The sequence below is a fragment of the Rhinatrema bivittatum genome, chromosome 18 (genome assembly GCF_901001135.1).
Source record: "Rhinatrema bivittatum chromosome 18, aRhiBiv1.1, whole genome shotgun sequence".
Lineage (NCBI taxonomy): Eukaryota > Metazoa > Chordata > Amphibia > Gymnophiona > Rhinatrematidae > Rhinatrema > Rhinatrema bivittatum.
In genome coordinates, this window is record NC_042632.1 from 49526096 (window position 1) to 49547352 (window position 21257).

At 37.6% G+C, this 21257-nt stretch overlaps 1 protein-coding gene across 4 annotated transcripts in view; it reads right to left on the reverse strand.

Moving 5' to 3' along the window:
* Nucleotides 1-21257, reverse strand: part of LOC115079746 (rap guanine nucleotide exchange factor 6-like) — a 401516-nt gene that overhangs the window by 277809 nt on the left and 102450 nt on the right. For 2 of the 4 annotated variants that reach the window (XM_029583570.1, XM_029583571.1), the window contains exons 6-12: nt 20260-20351; nt 15680-15763; nt 14621-14692; nt 11499-11634; nt 10574-10775; nt 9396-9481; nt 922-1068 (exon numbers count right to left, since the gene is read on the reverse strand). The exons of 1 other annotated variant lie outside the window; for it this stretch is intronic. In XM_029583570.1, the coding sequence (XP_029439430.1) occupies nt 922-1068; nt 9396-9481; nt 10574-10775; nt 11499-11634; nt 14621-14692; nt 15680-15763; nt 20260-20351 (819 nt within the window). The remainder of the gene's footprint in view (nt 1-921; nt 1069-9395; nt 9482-10573; nt 10776-11498; nt 11635-14620; nt 14693-15679; nt 15764-20259; nt 20352-21257) is intronic. One more of the 4 variants, XM_029583572.1, reaches the window with a different exon arrangement.

The window sequence follows — 21257 nt, forward strand, 5'->3', positions numbered from 1 at the left end:
TGTAAAGTTTATTTTAGGGGTGGGGAGGGGCACTTGTGCTACTTAAAATAAAAAGGTGCACCAAGCCCACTTAAGCAAAAGATCTAATGCTAGTAACTGCTCTCCCAGCACATGGATATTTTAAACCAACCCCATTAAGGTAATAGAAACCCCCCTTTGCCGACACATTTACATATCAATTTTATACAGATAAGAATGCAAACACGAACACCATGAAAATACTGAGTAAAAATGAAGAGAAATCATATGAAAATGAAATTACATTAGGGACCACCAAAGGTTCAATGTATTGACCCACACCACGTTTCTTTATAAATCAAAAGATCTCTACAAAAGCTCTCTATAAGCAAATACTTATTCTGTACACTTTGAAGATGTGCAAAAAGATTATACAAGAAGTAAATCTCCGCAGTAAAGAATCAAATATCCCTTCAAAACCCCTTGTCTGTCAATTCATATATTGATAGACATAGATAAAGATATCTATCGACATTTATTTTTTTTTTTTTAAACATCAGAAGACAAAACATTACAAGCCAAATATATATCCCGTTATTCAGCCATTTACATGACTCAAACCTTTTGCTAAATCGATGCTAAAGAAAATAAATGCTACTTTAGAATTAGCTTTGTTAGGAGGCAGCATCACGGGCATTCCTAGGATAACCCAGCAAGTGGCACTGAACCCCCAGTGCACATGGAACAGAAGGGCAGAGGCAATTAATTTTTATAGCTTGCACAGGCAGAATACAACATATTAGCTACAACAATTTTCATTAGATAGTTTATTATATGCTAATTGTTTTTAACCACTAATATCAAAAGCTTCACATGCACTAATGTGCAAATATTTTCTTATGCTAATATGTGCTGCATAGGCTGATGCGTTAACATTTAGAATTATATAACAAAATACTGTACTGGTTTTTTGAAGCATGCTCCATTAAAAAAGCAAATTCCCTCATGAATCGATGGCAAAGCTGGTTCTTCTCTGGGGTCCCAGACATCATGGTGAGCCAGACTGGTTCTGAGATCCTTGGCATGGTGTACAGGTTGCAAACAGTTGTCCTAAATAATGAAAACATACTGAGTAAACCATACATCTAATCCTAGAAGTACAAATTTTATAGATTATCATCAGCGAGACACTATCATATGGAGGGACATAAACAAGTCTTCTTTTCAGGACAACTAAGACACGCAAATCAACCCATTTCTTGTAATTATATCTCATGAATATTCATTATGAATTGCCTGTAACCATATCTGTTTGAACCAGAGTTGTGTAGACGTGATCTGTGGTTTCATGAAATGCCTTTAATACCATGGGAACAAGCTTGTTAACAGAGATCATGTGAGTATCTGAAAAGAATCCAATAGTTGCACAGTAGTCCAATCACTCAGTTTGTGCCAGTTTTTATTTAACAACCACTATTTCATCAAGATAAAAGACAAACATGACAGGCCCAACCATTTATAAGTTTATGGCACAGACTGGTAGATGGTATAAGGTTCACTTAACTTAACTTCTGTATATATAATTTAACCTCCAAAATCATATGGCAATATATCTATAATGGCATTGCACACCAAGAACATAGTATTTTAATATTCCTGACTTGGCCAGATATGATGCAATACATTTTGAAAACAAAAACGTTATTTAAAAAGAAACATTCTATATTCAAATGCATATCAGAATAAAATCCATTTTAAGTTTTATATCATTGCATTGAACTGAACATAAATAATACTGGAGCCTAACCTTAACACAAACTTGGTTTACAACTCAGTTTAATACTGTAAACCAAAGCCATCTGCATCTATCCAGTTCATAAGCAAAAAAAGTAAAAGGCAAATTTATAGTATTTTTAATGTTAAAGCAAAGACTGCAAAACACTTCTTTGTACTGAAAAGGCAGACTGGGTCTTATGACACATTATTTACTATTCTGGTAACCTGGCTGAATCTGTAACTGACAGTGTTTCCTCCGAGAGAGATCATGTTCCACTGGCCGCTAGCCAACAAGCATGTGACTGCGGTAAAGGGAACCCTCAATACCACACATGCCAGTAATCATGGCACACAAACCAAGGGCAACAATTTAACTCCTTAGCTGCTCTCTGAACACAACCTCTCTCTGCAAAGGGCTCTTCAGCAAATTAATCTTGCCCTTAATTACTTCTACTTAACAGTCAAAATCTTCATTTTTTAAAGTGGCAATCAGCCTGAGTGCATTAGACAGATGTTATTCAACAACAGGCAACATTTAGAGGTTATAGTAATATTTTGCAAATGCTTCTTAACTTTTGGTCAGCAGTACTGAACAAAATTTTCAAAGACAATGAAATTATTGCTCATGCAGTGTGTCGGATTGGCAGCAAATATAATTAAGTTAGATTGATCTACTCTTTGGATGTCTGGGAGGAAGATGGTTCTTTCACAGTCTCTGAGGGAAGGACGAAGAGAGTGCAGTTTGTGTCACTGTGGCTCCAAAGGAGATCAAGAAAGTATGAGCGGCAGTTGTAAGAATTCTCCCATTCACCTTCCTCAGACTAAAATTCTTGAATATAAGAGGATTTATGAGTTCTCTCAACATAATTCCTGCCAGGGTCTGGTTTGCAAGACAAAAACCCACAGGTGTCTATATAATCGGGCCCTATACCAATTAAAATCATATACTATGCTGGGGGATAATAATAGATTAGGACATCACGGCCTTCAAATAAAGAGGCACTTACTGGGAAGGAAATTTTATGTGCAAAATGTATTACTGGGACCAAAAACCATGACACTAATAGATATCCTCAACACAATGGTTCTAGACAACTTAAAACTAAATTAAACCTGAAGTGAAAATAAATGTGGATTTTACAAAACAAGTCACATGTAACTTTAATCTATTAACTAAGGAAGATTTGACTTTCAGCACAATTTACTCTTAAAGAGAACAAAATGTACCATTTGTTACCTGCTGTGTTCCAGCAAATTTGATGATTATGGTCTCAAAGTCGCAGCCAAAACAACTATTTGTCTGAGTGAGGCTAAAATGTGCAATCATCACTGTCTTTTGAGTGCAGTGCATGCTATATCTGCAGTTATGTTGCCTCACCTCCCGGACAAGACCCCAAATCTTAAGATGACCACTTATACAATCAGAAAGCCATAGCACAACCCTATACAAAGGAACTACTCAGGTTGTACCCCAAACGAGAACACAATCTACCTTTGCTGCTGGCACCATTTTGGCAAGTTTAAGGATTATCCACTTTACAACTCTAAAAATGCCTCATAAATAAAACAAATAGTCCATGTAAGCTCAGAATATAGTGTCACTTGCAGATGTGCTCTTAACAACACCACTTTGTAAATTTCCTCTTTATAACCATGTGCCGGCAGGTGTGTCACTCACTTCCCACTGACCCGGCTACACTCTCCTCCCTCCCCTCCACCTCAGGGAAAAACATTCTTCCACTGCTGCCGCCCGGGCTATTAGCACATTCTGAGCAGCAGCAGCAGCATTAGTAGAAGCTGCAGCATGGCCTTTTCTTCTTCCCGCCCTTGTCCCGGAAGAGGAAGTGACATACAGTGTGGTGTACTGGTAGATGAAAGGGCCATGCTGCATTCAAAAGTAGCAGCAGCAGGCGAACGCAATAGGAGCAGCGGGGACTTGGTGCAAAATGATCAGCCGGCAAACAAGAGGGGTCTGCCGAGCTGCATTAGCCCCTGCGACAGATGGGACATTTCTTTCTTGGGCTGGAGGAGGAGGCTGCTGCAGCTGCCATTGGGATCCGGGGGGGGGGGGGGGTAAGTGAAGACAATTGTGTGTGTGAGCGACAGAGAGAGAGAGAGAGAGAGAGACTGGTCAAGGAGGTGGCGAGAGAGGGAGAGAGAGAGAGACTGGTCAAGGTGGCGGCGAGAGAGAGAGAGACTGGTCAAGGAGGTGGCAAGAGAGAGAGAGAGAGAGAGAGAGAGACTGGGACTGGTTGTGGGTCTAACTGATGAGTGTGTATGTGTATGTGAGAAAGACTGGTTGTGGACTCTAAGGAGGAAGACCATGAGGACAGAGCTTCAGCAGCCACTGCTGCTTCTGGTGTGTGCTATTGGCCTGCAGGGGAAAGGAGTAGCAGAGTTGCTGGAGAGGGCAAGTTTTTTAAAGTTTATTTTTCTTGATTAACTGCCATTTTAATTATTGGGAATTATGTGATGGGTCTGCAGTTTTGAAATATTTATTGATGTTTACAAAATTTTAAATAATTTTTATGAGTTTTTAGTTATTGGATGTTATTCTATTCATCAGTTTTGAAACATTTATTCTGTTTATTAATATAGTTTTACAATTATTTTATATGTCTTGAGGAATGTATAATTAGAAATATGCAGACAAAAACTGAACTGGAAACAGTAAGAAGCCATGCTCTGTATGTAGTGCAATGGAAAAAACAAAAACATTAACTTTATGGTCACTTTATTCTGTTTTTGAGACTGTCTGTATTCTGCATGTGTGACCAAGGTAAGGGTATTCTGCAAGCTTGTAGTTTCTGTGTAGGGGTCTATCACAGCTAGACTTGTTCTGTTTTCCTAATAGGAGGTGATTTGGTGTTTAGGACCTGGTGTAATATTTGTACTGTTGCCTTTTCATAGATAGGGTTATTACTGTTTGAGTGCATTCCATAATATAGGTGTAACTTTGTGCAAGTTTGTTTGTGTGCATTATTGCAGATCCTAGGAGTATGTTAGGTGCTATATTTCAGTTTCCATTTCTCCAGTTTTGCACTGCATGCAGAGTGACTTTTTTGAGTTTCCATTCTGATTTCTGTCTTCATATTTTTAATTTGTGGTCTTTCTGTATTTAGTGAAGATTGGTTGTATTGTGTGTGAATAGGGCTATTGTGCCTGGTAGCAGAGGAAGTTAGTGTTGCTGTTACTAAGATGACACCAGAACCAGAACATTTTTTTTCTATGGTGAGTTGTACAGGGAATATCCTAGTTCAATTCTGCAGTCATTGCTGGGGGTTGGGGGGGGTTCATGTGGATGCAGAGTATATGTTTACATTTAGCCCCATTACGGTCATGTAGTCAGTGTGTCATGCATGTGAGAATCATCTGCCAGGTGTGTCAGAACAGAAAAAAAAAGGTTGAGAACCATTGCACTATAATATGCAATATACTTTGCTCCAACAGGGCCATTATAAAGGACTAAAAACCATCGACTGGTTCAGTCAGTCCTGCTTTTAAAGAACTCAGTTTTACCCTCTGTATCTAACTGAATCTTGTTATTTAAATCAGCATTACCACATAAGTTTCCCTTTCTGTAAGTTACATGGAATCCAACCGAAGCTAAGAAAATGAAAATGTCTGCTTCTTATACAGAAGCACAGATGATGTAAGCACAGAAGAAACACTTGGTCCATCTAGCCTGCCCACTGTGCTGTCACGGGCCTTACTCAGTCTCAATCTGTAGTCTTCTCTCCTTCCATGTTAAATACTGATTGTTCCTAATTATGCTAACCTTCATACTGCTACTGTTTTCTTAACATGCAATGTATGATTTATTATTATCTTACTACCGTCCTAATATTTCTAACATACAATTTTTAAATTTTTTTTTATTACTTATTTACTCTTCTCATTGTATTTTTTACTATATCTTTTGTAAACCTCTTAGATCTTATACTACTGTATAGGCGGTACAGAAATAATTTTAAATAAATAAATAAATAAAATTCCTACATCACAAAGGAACCTTTGCATATCTATCCCACACGCGCATGAATCTGCCAGTTTTGGCTCCTGTAGCCTCTGCTGAAAGCCTATTTCAGGTGTCCACCATCCTCTCTCGATGAAAAAGTATTTTCTTGCATTCCTTTCCAGCTTTACTCCCTTCAGCCTCGTATCTTCATTTATTTAATTTTATGCTTTTCTAACTAGCAGAGCTCAAAGCATGTTACAACAAGTGAGGTCTACATTCAAGTACATACAATAAGGCACAGTCGATAACAGCTATGTTCAAGTACAAACGTTTAGGAAATATAATTGGTTAACAGCTGAAATAAGGCACCATAGACCTGCCTCTCTTCCTGTTTTATTTCCTAAGAGTAGTTTAGCTACAGATAAGACAGATGGCCTCTTCTTGCTGAGTTTTTCAATCTATGGAAAATGCTATGTTCTGGTACTTTAACTGAAACTTGCTAGATATTTGAATGTTTGTTTCATCTTTCTCCATTTTGGTGGTCCTCCTTTAAAACTGTCTTTACCTTGGCAGTATTGTTTTATAAACGTGGTCTCCAGAACACAACATACCTCTAGGTGGAGTCTCAGACACCTATAGAAAAGGCAGTATTACTTTCCTTTTTCTACTAGCGATACCTCTTTTTAAGCACCCAAAGGACTACAAGCTTTCCCAACCGCAGTGCCACACTGACTGGCTACCTTAAGGTCCTCAGAGATTATGATCCCCTGCCCCCATGTCCCTTATTGTTTGGCAACTGCTAGTTCCTCACCTCCAAAAGGTATTTGACCATTGGCTCTTGGCAACCCATGTTGTGGCAACTATGCTTGAATAAAAAAAAAAGTGCAGCACCTTTGACCATTTTTCCAGTTTCATAGTCATCTTTCATTGTATCTACACTTATAAAGATACTGAAGATGACTAGATATAGCATTGATCCTTGTGGCCTCCCACTGCTCACTTTCTCCTTCACTATGGTGAATCCACTTGACTATCATTCTGAGTCCTATTGTTCAACTTCATACCCCCTTTTTTATTTATTTATTTATTTTTACTTCCAGCTCTCAAGACAGCTGGATTTGCTTATCAGTCTATGAAAACAGTATCAAAAGCATTACAGATATCCAGAAAGGCCACATCTATTGCACCCCTGATCATGACATCAAAGAAATCAAGTTTGGTAAGATTTTCTCCTTGTGAATCCATATGGCCTATGATCCTATAAATCACTGGCTTCAAGGTATTGTACTATTCTCTTTCAGTAGTGCTTTTTCCCCTTCACTGTGCCAATTCACTCTTATCCAATGATGTGCTAACGATTTCTTAGTGAGGGGATCTCACCAGCTCCACTCCCATTAGTGAAACTAATGGGAGTGGAGCTGGTGAGATCCCCTCACTGGTGAGAGTGGAGAAACCTTTCTTTTTATAAGGTAATTTAATATGAGTCTAAGATTTCTCTTCAGCATACCACTGAGGTGCTTCAACTGTCTGTTAATCTAAAGATGGGAAATGGAATAATCCAAGGAGGTGTTGCGTATAAGGGACAGCTAGAATGCATCTGCTCTCTTGCAGAACAAAGCACCTGAAGATGTCAGAGATTCATGGACTAGAAGATAATTCTAAAACATTTTATGATGGAACTTAAAAAAAAACCTGCAGATTTTATCTATCAAATGTTTACACCATCTGGAAAATTCTTTAGTACATTTGGTGCCATTAGCATGCTTTATTAATGCCTGCTGATAGGCAGCCAGAAACTCCCTTGCTTTGCTGCAGTGGACACCGTACAGATAAAACATTCTTGTTATTCTGTTCCTTTTGTTTGCTTCATGGGAGCGTACTGCAAAGTGCAGGTACACCCTCCCCCCCTCCCAGTGAAAACAGACACTGCACCAAGGCCAGCTCCAAGCATGGTAATCCTGTTCACAGTTTTTACTTCAGCAGAAAAGGTGTGCCCTTGTGACCATTTCTATGTTTATCAAAACTTCACTCACATGATCCTGCAGCACACAGATACTTACTGAGACTTTTTTTTCTTTTTACCTTAATCATTTATTTCACCCTCTTCCAAGCAAATGAATTCAAAGTATATTACACAAAAGAGCCAACAGAGACCATCAAAGAATAGCAAGAACAGGGAATTACAAAGCACAGAGGGTGCATGAGACAATACAAACAAGTCAGCACAGGTGGATATAACAAGTAGCAGCAGTAAGGTCATATAAAAAGAAAGAAATAAGGCACAAGGCAATACAAACAGGTGAGTGCAGGTAGGCATAACAACTAGCTAGTTAGCTTCCTTGCCTCCAAGTCTTGAATCATTAGCCATTTAAAAGAGTTTGAAAAGGACATTTTCAACCTTCCAATAGAAGTGCAAAATCGATAGGTAGTTTTTTACCTGCAGACTTTGCACCAATTTTCAAAAGGGAAAATACTCACTTAGAAAATAGCCTAAGAAAAAGAGCCCGCACAGCTTCATACTCCATACCTGGGAACTTCCCAGATTTGACCAGAAGAGTCTGGAATTCTAAAGGAATTGCCAGGCCTCTGGGCAAACACCATCAAAATCTGCGTGCATGCTGCTGCCAATGCGTCTTGCACAGGTCCCGGAAGAAGAAATCACCTGGAGCCCACAGGCTTGACGGAGAAGTCCCATCAGCCCATGTGGCCAGGAGGAGGAGGAGCAGGGGCAGCATGAGCATCAGCTGGTGCAGCCGGAAGGAGGAGGAGGAGGAGTACCATCTGACATTTGGACCATGCAGAAGGCTACTGGACCAGGGAGAGAGAATGAGTGATCATGTGTGAGTATAGGAGGAGAGGAGTGTGATTGGCCATAGGTGTGGATGTATATGCAAGAGTTGGCAAAATTGATTACTTACGTTCACATAGCTAATTATCACAGGTAAAAATTCACAAATCATTTCCCCCACAAAACAAAGTACACCTCAGGGAGTTTACACAAAAAGGCAGACGTTAATGCAAAAAAAAAAAAAAAAAAAAAAAATTGCCACAAACATAATTTGTATAGTACTTAAATGAGCAGGCAATTTGATAAAAGCATTGCATGTTATTGGCCCATTCCTGTGGAGCTAACCTGAGATATTAGTACATTGACTTCTAACCATTTATACAAAAATTCTGCTTTACAACTGCATCTCTCTTTGTCATCCAATTTACACACATATTTGGGGAGTAACTTTATAACAGCCTTCCTAAATTAAGTACCAAATATGCACAGACGTTACAGCAAATTTAAAAGCAAACTTAAGCGCATAAGTTCACTTAGAAAATGACCCCACTAAATTTATCCACTCACAGTTATACTTGCTCTCATGTGCAGAGAAATTTTACACACAACTTTTGAAAATACAAAAGTATGTGAGTAAGCCCAAATTTCTTCCAGCTATATACTGGGAATAATTCTGCTCTGTCTGGGTAAAATTACCCACATACAGGCCCATTTGCACAAAAGCTGACCCACATATCAGGTGGGCAATGTTAATAAAAAGGCCATTTTCATAGGTATAGTACTATTTTATTTGTGTAAATATCTTTGAAAATTACCACCCCTTGAAAGTATCAGAGCAGACACATTTGAAACAATCAACTGAACTTTATTTTTAAACAAAATACAAGGCAAAAATACCAAATATATAATGCTCACCGGAATTCATTCAGAGCATCTACAATTCTGCTGAAGGCCAAACTCCGTTGACTGGCATCAACTGATCTCCGGCTCATTTTCATGGCCTTGAAAACAAGTGTGCAGATCAGAATCTCAGCACTAGAGCAGGACACATCCCAAGCACGGACAATAAAACTGTAGAGCTTGTTTTAAACACCTAGACGCCTAGATCGGAAAATTAGATTTTTTTCCTAAGACTTTGACACCAACACTAAGAGAGAATTTGTACAGGTGAAACATTTTTCTTTTCAGAATTCTAGCTCAAACAATGAAAGGCCTAAAAATAATTTGGGAAGTTAATTATTTTATTATAGCTCTTCATTAATGGTGCTTGTGATTACATTAATTACTAGTGCTGTACAATTTTGAAATGGACATGTAAAGTCATTTTGTTTTGTAATCCACTTTGTGATTTGTAACAGTAAAATGGAATATCAAATTGAAGGAAAAAATGTTAAAATCCTGTATTTTCTATTATAAAAATCTTTTGAACCTGCACCAAGAACAAATGTTGCATTCAAAGTTTAATAGTGGTTATTATTGTACTTCATGCCCCTATGAATCTGAATTTCTAAAATGCTATCACATGTTAAAGTTAGTGTTTCCCACACACAGCTTTCACTATCTCCTATCCTGTAACAAGTGCATAAGAATTCTGAGTTACAAATTCATACTGTAGCCATGAAACAGGCTGGAATGTTAACTAACCAATTTGATTTTTTTTATTCAAGACAATAATAAAAATAGAAGTTCCGCATAGAATGGAGCCTATTTCTGTAACGTCACATACGCATATGGACCTACATGAATCTAGAAAAAAAATACCCACATCCAGCTCCTCCTGGGCTTTTTTTTTTTTTAATTTATATTTTATTAAAGATTTTAACAAATTTACATTGCAAAAATCCACAGGTAATCTTATTGGAATACAAGCAAACAATAAAAAAAAAATATATATATATATATAATATATAAATTGTAAATACTCCAAACAAATAGTCCCCTCCTCCTGGGCTTTTTGACAAGAATATTTGATTTTGGCAGGACACTGAACAGGCAAATTATATGTGTGGGACAGAAACACACACAAACAGGGTGATCACATAAGCCTCCCTTACCTTCAGAAAATTAGCAAAAAAAACAAAGTATTTGTGTACCTGTTCTATTGCACTTTTCAATTTGTTCATGTGACTTTCAAAGATCGGGAAATGTGAAAAAAAGAATTCATGAAATTTGCCATTTTCATCATCATCCTTTGAGAGGGAGAAGATCACACCAATTGCTATTTTCTTTTTTCGAACAATTCCTGGACTGGCACCACAGCTGTCATCTGACATGTTAAAGCTCTCCTCTACTGACCTTTGAAAAAAAGTGTTAGAATAAATTGATTGCTTAACACTGCCTCCCAAAGGTTACACTTCCTCTGACCATAAAAACATCAACAATTTAACTGAAAAGGAACCACGCGCTTCAAACTGATTATGATTCCTACAAATATTTTCAGGTCTGTTTTACATGCTTGAAAACATAGGTTTCTCATGTCACAAATAATTTCAATAAGCATCTCGACTTTATACAAAAGTTATCATTACAGGATTCAGTACAAAATTTTAGGCATTCATTATCTGGCAAATGGTCTAAAAAAAAAAAAAAAAAAAAAAAAACGTAGCTCAATTTCACCCTTTTACAAATCTTTCCAGCTTTTAATTTATTGTAATACAAGACGTGATTCACATATATTTCAGCAACATAATCATTTTCATTAATCTGCTCAATTTGTTTTCACCTGATAAAAGGAGTGTAGCTCTCAAAAGCTAGCCAGAAATTAATTTAGTCCATTAAAAAGGTATTGCCTACAACTCGTTTGTGGACTTGCTCGACGGGGAATTGAGAAAACTGGATGCCAAATTCTTATGAAAGTTTAATGCACTTGACCTGGTCATATAAATATGCTTCTGTAAGCGCGGCATAAAAATGGTTAATTGAAAATAGTTTGCAAAAAGCAGTCATCCTAGCTTTCAAGCTTTTTGCTCTTCCTGCAGACCTTTTCACACGTTTCCCTGGTAATATTTCTAAGCTCACCATCGCGGAAAGACTCCATTCTCCAGGCTGGTGGTCTGACTGCGACGCACGCGTCTTTGGTAACTACTGGCACAGCTGCTGGTAAGCGACGAGCTTGGGGAGGGGAAGGGGGTGATGAGGAGGCTACTCAGAGATGCTGTTAGGAAGAGAGAAATGGAGACCAAGTTTTGCACAGTTTCCGAAATACTGAAAAATCAATCAGTTGACCTATGACAAAAACACGATACATTCCAAAGAGAAGGACTGCACAAGAAAATGCTCTCTTAGTTTCTGATAATTTAGTATCAGGAATCTTAAGCAGAATTTATTGGGAAGAGAGTGCACGAGTCAAGTTGGCTAATACAGACAGATGCCATCAGAAAAATATTAAGGAACACATTTATGCAAAATTTGGTACAGAAGACAATTAGTTAAAATCTATTTCTACGTATAATGGCAACCAGTGCAGAGCCTCCAACACAAGTTGGATATACTCAAAAATTTTAACCCTAAGAATTAGATATATCACTATATTTTGTACCATCTGCAACCTAAATAATTGATGTTTAGGTATCTCTACTGAAAGAGAATTACAAAAGTTAGAGGGGCCCATTAAATCTAGATACAAAAGCTGTTCCATAACCATGTGTACTTAACACTTGTCCTTACAGAAGTATGAACAAGTGGACCTTGAGTCAGAGGAAGGAGTTTGTCCATATTCTCACCAAACACATCTTCATATATTTTAATCTGGTCCAAATGTAAAGTTTTGTATTTGAAAAAAAAACAACATATTTACAAAGTCTTATATTCCTCAACTTCCAACACTGTTCTTCTGGACGGACTACAGAATCACATTCATTGTAAATACACACAGACAATAAAAACCAAGTACGACAACTGGACTTCTAAAATCATACATTTATTCATGTACCTGACAGAAATACATTGTTTTGACCTTTTTCTAAAAGCCATATAATCAGCATCATAAAGTACATTACTTTCCAGAGAATTCCACAGGACAAGTTCTGCAATGGAAAATGCCTGCTTCCATGTTTCCTGTAATCTGTAAATAACAGAACCACGAATAGGCTCTGATTCAATGAGCACAACTGTCTAGCAGCTATATATTTATATAAAATGCTTTATAATCTGCCTTTTCCTTCATTCAAGGAGAAGAACATAATAAAACATAAAACGAACTACTAAATAAACTAATACATATGGCTTTAACAATGCTGAGGAGCAAATGGATGTTTAATATGCAAGGGAATGTACAGTGAAATTTAAAGCATTTTACAATTCTTTTCTACCCTTAAAAATCTGGTATGAGAATGAATATTGCAATGCTTTGTATCTTTTCAAATGCAAATATTCCATTACCTTAACTCATGTCTAAGGTAGATACTAAGAATTCAATGTTTAAATATCAACAATTCATGTATATAAAACGTAACAGTAAATTGCTATTACAGAAACAAACACACATTCTTGCAAGCAAAGAAGATAACTTTCAAACTGCGCATGGCAGCATTTACGCATGTTATGTAGCCGCATATAGATTCACTATAGTATTTTACAGCATGTGCGTATAATATGTAAGCCTTTTATAAAATACATGTGTATCTAGTCCGCAACATACACATGCATGTAGGCTTACATACAAATGCTTGCAATGCATTGAACATGCATATTTTATCCACCTATTTTTAAAATATAAATGTGTATATATTTTGTGTGTGTAAGAATATAAGAAATTGCCATATTGGGCAGACCAAGGTTCCATCAAGCCCAGCATCCTGTTTCCAACAGTGGCCAAGCCAGGCTATAAGTACCTGGCAAGTACCCAAACACTAAGTAGGTCCCATACTACTGATGCCAGTAATAGTAGTGGCTATTCTCTAAGTCAACTTGATTAATAGCAGGTAATAGACTTCTCCTCCAAGAACTTATCCAATCCTTTTTTAAATCCAGCTATACTAACTGCACTAACCACATCCTCTGGCAACAAATTCCAGAGCTTGCGTGTTGAGTGAAAAAAATTCTCAGATTAGTTTTAAATGTGCTGCTTGCTAACTTCATGGAGTGCCCCCTAGTCCTATCTGAAAAAGTAAACAGATTCACATCTACCCGTTCTAGACCTCTCATGATTTTAAAGATCTTTACCATATCCCCCCTCAGCCGTCTCTTCTCCAAGCTTGACAGCCCTAACCCTCTGTAGCCTTTCCTCATAGAGGAGCTGTTATCCTCTATCATTTTCGTCGCCCTTCTCTGTACCTTCCCCATCGCAACTATATCTTTTTTGAGATGCAGTGACCAGAATTGTACACAGTACTCAAGGTGTATTTTTTATTGTTCGTCAAATTACCAGTTTAACCAGTTAGTCCACCAGCTGGCCCAGTCCTTCTGAAGTTCAACAAGACCTTTCTGGTTCTTCAGCTTGAACCACCCCACAGTTCACCCAGATCTCCCACTCAGTCAGTACTACACAATAAACAGGTGTAAAATTATGTAAATTGGAAATCTACACATACATGCCTTTTCAAATAGCAACTTACATGTGTAACTGTTGGCCTCACATGGGGAATGCCCTTAGACTGCCATTACATGTATGTGTGTATGCACAAAAATGAACATATGCACCTATTTTGGACTTCTATAAAACATGGAGTAAGCGAGTAGAAGCTACTTTTGCACATATATGATAATTTGTACGCAATTAATGCTTTGAAAATTCACCTTAAAATGTTTTGCTAGAAGAAATAGAGCCACAGACCTCTAAATGATGTATACTATAAAATAAATTTTTTTAATGAATGTATTTTACTATATTAGAAAGCAGAACAGACCGTCATAATACAAGATCCACTACATTCACCCTGTAACTTGGACATTTTAAGTAACTGTTCAGAGTTTTTGGCATGGCTCTTTACACCAAATTTTTACAGAATCACAAAATAAAATAAGATGATATAGCTACATTTTAAAACACATCTGGTTAGCAATGGAGAGAGTGCTTTGTATTCTTTTATTACAGTGCCACAGGGTAAGAAAGAACATACAACCCTTAGAAATCTACAAATTGCCAAGATAGTTCCAATGAAATAAACAGAACTGCTATGAACATACAAAATTGGCATTACCTGATCTTGCTATGCCACTGTCTCGGTCATCATTCAATCCCCTACCAGGCATGTCCACTGGATTACTATGTACTGTAAAATAATATACATTCATCAACTTTATAACACAAATCATTAATCTGGGCTTTTTATCAGTCTAAAAAATCATGCTCATTTTATTCTATTTATTTTACCTTTTAAAGCACTGCACAAATCCAACGGTTATTTGTTAGCTGAACAAATATTCAAATCATTCTAGGGATCACCCAGACTATTACTTTTGATATGCCTTTAATTCAGCTACTGGAGCACTTATTTATTCTTTTTTGATTAAGACAAGAAGTAGTGGACTAATATAAATATTTTGTATAAACAATAGGCCAGTAAGTTCTCCAAGATTGCATGCAGAAGTCCAGTACAAATGAACTACAAAAGTGCAATTGGTGTACATGCAGTGATGGCTTCAGTATTAAAAAAAAAAAAAAAAAAAGAAGAAGAAGTATTGTGAATGGGAGATTTGGGGAGAAAGAATAGATTTTACCATTAAAATCTGTACTTTAATGGTTATTGTAATTTTTTATTTATTTGTTCAGCTGAGCCTTGAGATGTCTGAATTAGCAGACATTCTCCAGTAAAAATCAGAAGTTCCAAAATATTTTATCATTCAATTATAAATATAGGCCATCTTTCCTAAAACTGCTCAGTCATGGAAGTAATGGCTTTGGGCCATGAGACTAAGAATGGCTCCTTATGGTTGGTAATTAGTCGAGCACATTCTTAATTTTCTGACATATGGGTTGCAAAAAAATTCCAGATGTTTAAAATTTCATCTGACCCATCTAAGCTCTTAAAAAGAGATGAACTTTCACAAACAGAACTTAATTGTATTAAATCTCAGAAACATTTTTATTACACTTTTGGATGTGTATAAGGACACACGTAAACGGGTCCTGAATATTAATCATCAATCTGTAACTATTTTTTTCATAAACATAAAAGCAAGGTCTTATTTCCATAGCTGAGCAAATTCAAATAGCCTTTGTTACACTGACTAAACTACCCACACAGCACAAGGCAAACCTGCAAAGAAAGAGGTGCTCCGGTTCAGGCGGAGCGGACCTTGCTCTGAGAATGCCCGCCTAGGGCTGCAAAGCTGTGACAGACCTACACAGCAAAACGTAAAACACACATGAAAGAAGGAAGTTAGTAAAGCCAAACAGAGTTCTGGGGGTGGGGAGATAAAGGTAACATAAGAGCAGATAGAAGGTTGATTTTAAGAATTAAAACAGTAGTCCAGCCTGACCAAACAGGATTTTCAGGTAGGATATAGAAATTCATAAATTAGTACTTTAATAGGGTCCTTGAACAAGTCTACAAACTATGGGGCGGATTTTAAAAGGGTTACGCGCGTAACCGCGAGTACCAGCTCCTGCGCGCGCTGAGCCTATTTTGCATAGGCCCGGCGACGCACGCAAGCCCCAGGACGCGCGTAATGTCCTGGGGCGGTACCGAGGCCTCTGGCACAGCGGCCCGGCCAGTGCGGGCAACCTACGCCTGCCCAGAGGCAGGCGCAACTTATGGAACAAAGGTTAGTGGGAGGGTTTAGGTAGTGCTGGGGGGCGGGTTAGGTAAGGGAAGGGAGGGAGGGGAAGGTGGAGGGAGTGGAGAGAACAGGGAAAACCATCGGGGCTCCTCTACGGCTCGGCGCGTGCAAGTTGCACAAGTGTGTACCCCCTTGTGCCGACCCTGGATTTTTATAACATGCTCGCGGTTGCGCGTGCATGTTATAAAATCGGGCGTAGATTTGTGCGCGCTTGTTGCGCGCACAAGTCTACACCCGCGTGTACCTCTTAAAATCCGGCCCTATAAGTCATTTCAAGACCTCTTTTTTTTTTTTTTTTTTTATTGCTGCCCAAAAAGCACTGGAGTCTTTGTAGGCTGTGATACCAGAAAGAATTCAATATTTTGCTGATGTTATGCTTTCAATAAAGAAAATAGCAAGACTATGTATCCCAGAATAATCTGATATCAAGAGTTTAAAACAAAAAATAAAGAACTGAAATCACCTTAAGCTAAGCACTTTGGCAGATAACCTAGGATGACCATAAAAGAGACAGGCAGAACTAGTCCTGCATTTACCCTCGCTGCCGGCATGGACATGTAGTTTTTATTTCCCAAATAGAAATATGAAATGTAAAAACAACAGAAAAGACAAAATTCACTGGAATTTTCTAGTGTTTCCTGACTTTCTCCTTGCTGTTCTCTGGCACAAAAGAGGGTGAAAGAAATAAACTATTTAATGAAATTAAATGCCTTCTAAAAGTATGTAGCACTAACCAGTAATATTTTTACATGGAAGAAGAATTAACTTTTCCTGAAAATGTTTTATATTTTGGAAAAGTGGAACTACTGCTTTAAAACTGTTTAACAAGCAGCTGCCATGGCCTCAATACAGTATAAGCTAAAGATTAAAAAATAATTAAAACAATATTTCCAAACAAAATTAGGCATTGCCCAGATTTGCCATTTCTTAGGGGCGCATAAGAAGTGCAACTCAAAGCAGCAGCACTGGTTAGATACCTAAAAGTATCGACCTCTCTCTAAGGCTCTATTGCTTTTTCTTTTAGTCCTCAATTTATCCTATTTTTCTCACTATGTTCACGTCGCTATATTTAAGAAAATGTCCTTCCCTTAGTCCACTCTGTAGCGTCCATGCCGAATTCATATTTTACAAGCATCTGTGTGATGTCTGCATGGGGTCCCAATAAGGATCAGCATAATACAGGTGGAAAAAGCTTGTGTAACTGCTTGCACAGACAACCAAAGTTTGCTTTATATTCTGCTGCAACAAACAAGGGCACTCTGGGTACAGTAAATAAACGCTTAAAACTTCAAGCCATAAAATGACATACAATCGTAAAAAACTTACACGTCTATGCACACACACAAAATATACATGTAAAAGCTTATCTTGTAGGTGAAGAATGGGTATATCTGATCAGTCTACCCAGAAGCAGAGAATCAAATGTTCTACACTCTCGAAACACTGTTCAGCATCAGGTTGCCCGGTCAGATATACCCACTCTTCACCTATAAGATAAGATAAGATTTTGGAAGACGATATAAAAATGGACTATTTTTAAATACATAAGAAAAAATGATAAAAACAAGAGACCTACGACGACAGTGTTTCCCCGCAGCACACACGCTGTTGAGGTGTAAGAGATTGAAGTCTCTTGTTAACTACATAATATAGATTTGGTGGCAGGGGTGATCCTTAGTATGTATGTGGTCTTTTTATATTTTACGGGTGCATAAGTACTTAAGATTTACCATACTGGGTCAGACCAAAGATCCATCACCCCAATATCCTGTTTCCAATAGTGGCCAAACCAGGTCATAAGTACCTGGCAGGATCCCAAGGGGTAGACAGATTCTATGCTGCTTATCCCAGGGATTAGAAATGGATTTCTGAAACTCCATCTTAATGGAACTTGTCCAAACCTTTTTTTTTTTTTTTTTTTAAACGCAGCTACACTAAACTTTCACCACATCCTCTTTCAATGAATTCCAGAGCTTAATTATGCGTTGAGTAAAAAAATGTTTCTCTTATAAGTTTTAAATATATCTCTTAGTAACTTTATTGTGTGGAACAGGAGAAAGGATCTAGGGCCTTTCCTTCACACCAAAAGGCAAGCTCCACTTTAAATTGTAGGACTTCCTCGTGGAATCCTTCCTGGAAGCCAGAAGAATATGGGAGACATCCTCAGAAGTTTCAGTGGTTGCTGAGCTACCCTTTCAACATCCAGGCTGTGAGGGCCAAGGGACTGATGTTGAGATGACATAACTGCTCCCAATCTTGAGGGATACAGTCTGCACAGTGGTCTTTAAGCTGAACCACTGCCTCTACTTGTTTATCCAAGTTGTTTTCTAACACCCGTCTAATCAACTCAATCTTCTGAACAAACATGCAAATTTCTCACTTTCAAAAAGCCTCTCATGATTAAAAAATAAATCAAAATGAAAAATGAGGACCTTACTTATTTTGCTTGTTTTAACTTTTAAATGACTTATCTAAACTGTTGTTCTGCTGCTTTAAGAACATTTGCGATCTTATAATTCATCCGAACATTATAAAACTTATAGCAATTAGAAAGGCTAATCTCAGAATTCAAGAAAGTTGCCATTAAGCTAGCTACAAACAATCAGGCCGATACTGTAAGAAATGTGGGAGAGCCGGCGCTCTGTGTTGATCGTCCACTCTTCCGACGCGCACCCAGGCACCTCTCCTGGGCATGCGATTCTCTATTTAAATGAGGTGTCATGCAAATAAGGAGGCACTAGGGACAATAGCGCGTCCTGTGTGCCTCCTTATTAGCGGTACAGGTGGCTGTCAATGGGTCCGACAACCAATGCTCTATTTTACAGACTGTTTTCAAACCCGCTGACAGCCACAGGTTAGGGAAACAGACGTTGGGAAAATTGAGCACCCGTTTTTCTAACCCGCTGACCGGCAGGCGGATTTTTTTTTTTTACTTTTTGGTTCCTCCAACTTAATATCGCTAGGATATTAAGTCGGAGGGTGTACAAAAAAAGCAGTATTTTCTGCTTTTCTGTACACTTTTCTGGGTTGCTTTGAATGGGAGGGCGTTAATTTCTGAGAGTATTTGCATGTGATGAGCGCTATTAGTTTTCAGGGGGTTGGCCGCGCGTGTTTGACGCCCTATTACCCCTTACAGTATAAGGGGTAAGATGCGGGTCAGAAACGCGCGGCCAATCACATTCTGTATCAGCCTGCTTGTCTGTTATTAGGGTACTCTGCATTTAAAGAGGGTTAAAAAGCAAGTATAAGCAGATTTTATAGGACAGGTAACACTGAAGAGATAACCAGTTATTTAAGCAATCAGACAACCACACATTACTTATGCTGAAATAACCACATCAACTCATAAGACTGGGTAGATCACAGTAACTGTTATAAGAGGTATCCAAAGTACAAAATGGTTTAATCTATTTGAGCAGGAACAAAGGGGAGAAGCTGCCAGAAAATAAAAGGCTCAATTTAAACTGATATAACTGGTGTTTAAGAAAACTGTATTCTTAAATTCAAATACCTTCCACTAAATCAACAGAAGGTAGAAAATCTCAAGTTTCTTACCAGGCTTTTAAACCTTAAAATCACAAGACTCCAGACACAGGTGTGGACTGCAACCTTTTGGTAATATCAGGACTACTTGTGAAACATCATTATCCTTGCTGCTTACATCATTCTGGCTACTTAAATCATAACTTTCAGCCCAAAATCATTTCAGAAATAGATTTCATATAAAAATAAATTATATCGAGAAATCTTTCAGAAAACTTCCCAAATATTTTGTAAATAACAAGATTTGAAAATGGTAAAATATAAGGCTCACAATGATCTAAAAATATTAAATATGTATTTAGTAAACTTTGGTTAATATTGTTTTCACATACTATCATTTAGTTATCTGTTCTCTTGCTGCATATACGTAATTTCATTCCTTTTTTATGCCAGTATAATTTAGGCAGGAAAAAAATGAGATTAAATCTTATTCAGAGAACAAGTAGTAAACTTTGACATTCTATAAAATATTAATTGAAATATATTGGGAGGAAAAGATTATAGATGGTCATACCTATGTTTCCAAGAAGTCCATTCATAATTGTGTTGTGGTCAGGCTTCAATGTGTTATTGTCTTGGTTAATGAACTCAAGGCTGTCTTGAAGCCTGAAGGAGACAAAAAAAATATCAAAAGCCAGTCAAGTATTATGAGAAACAGACTGTTATGCATTCTGATGGCAGGAAAGGCCAATGTCTTGTTTTATGCATATACACCAGAGGAGCGACACAATCTATGTTTATTTATAATCCATGTGAATAAATAAGTAGATTTGTGAGTAATTTCAGGGTCTTTGAATCAGAAGAATGCATTACTAAATTGTTGAAAAATACAATGCCCTCAAAAACTGGAAGGCAGTAGAGAAGAGTACAGTAAATGACTGTATAACAAATGCAAACCATTGCACTGAAATCTAGAACCAAGACTAAAGATTCTGATGTTGAACTATATGTCTTATCTCTATAGCTAATATACTTTAACAGCATTTAGGTACTTCACTACAGTGAAGAATAACTCCTGATAAATAACCTGAAAATGTAACTGATAATGTTTTAAGAGCAAAAGCATCAAAGTGCCTCTGTCATTTGACTCATCTCACAGGATCCTAATCTGGATAATTCGTGTAGTATACAGCTTTTATTCTTCCATTTTCTTTCCTACACTTGCCACAGACAAATCAAAAAGTCATTACTTTGTGAAAAATAATTGCAAGTAATTTTTAATAGCCAAGTTCCCATCCTAACCTCTATAGCAAGAGCCTGCAGCTCCAGTCCTTGAGAGCCTCAAACCAGTCTGATTTTCAGGGTACCCATAATAAGAAAATGAATCTGGGTTTTGTTTTGTTTTTTGACAAAATATATGCAGATATCCTAACACAGACTCACCCATGGTCCTTAAGGACTGAATTTATGCAGCACTGCACTATCACCTATACAAATGCAAAAAGGCCTCCACCTTCCCCATTGCAGGACCCAAACAAATGCTAAGGATATTTAAGTCATTCAGCAAGATGC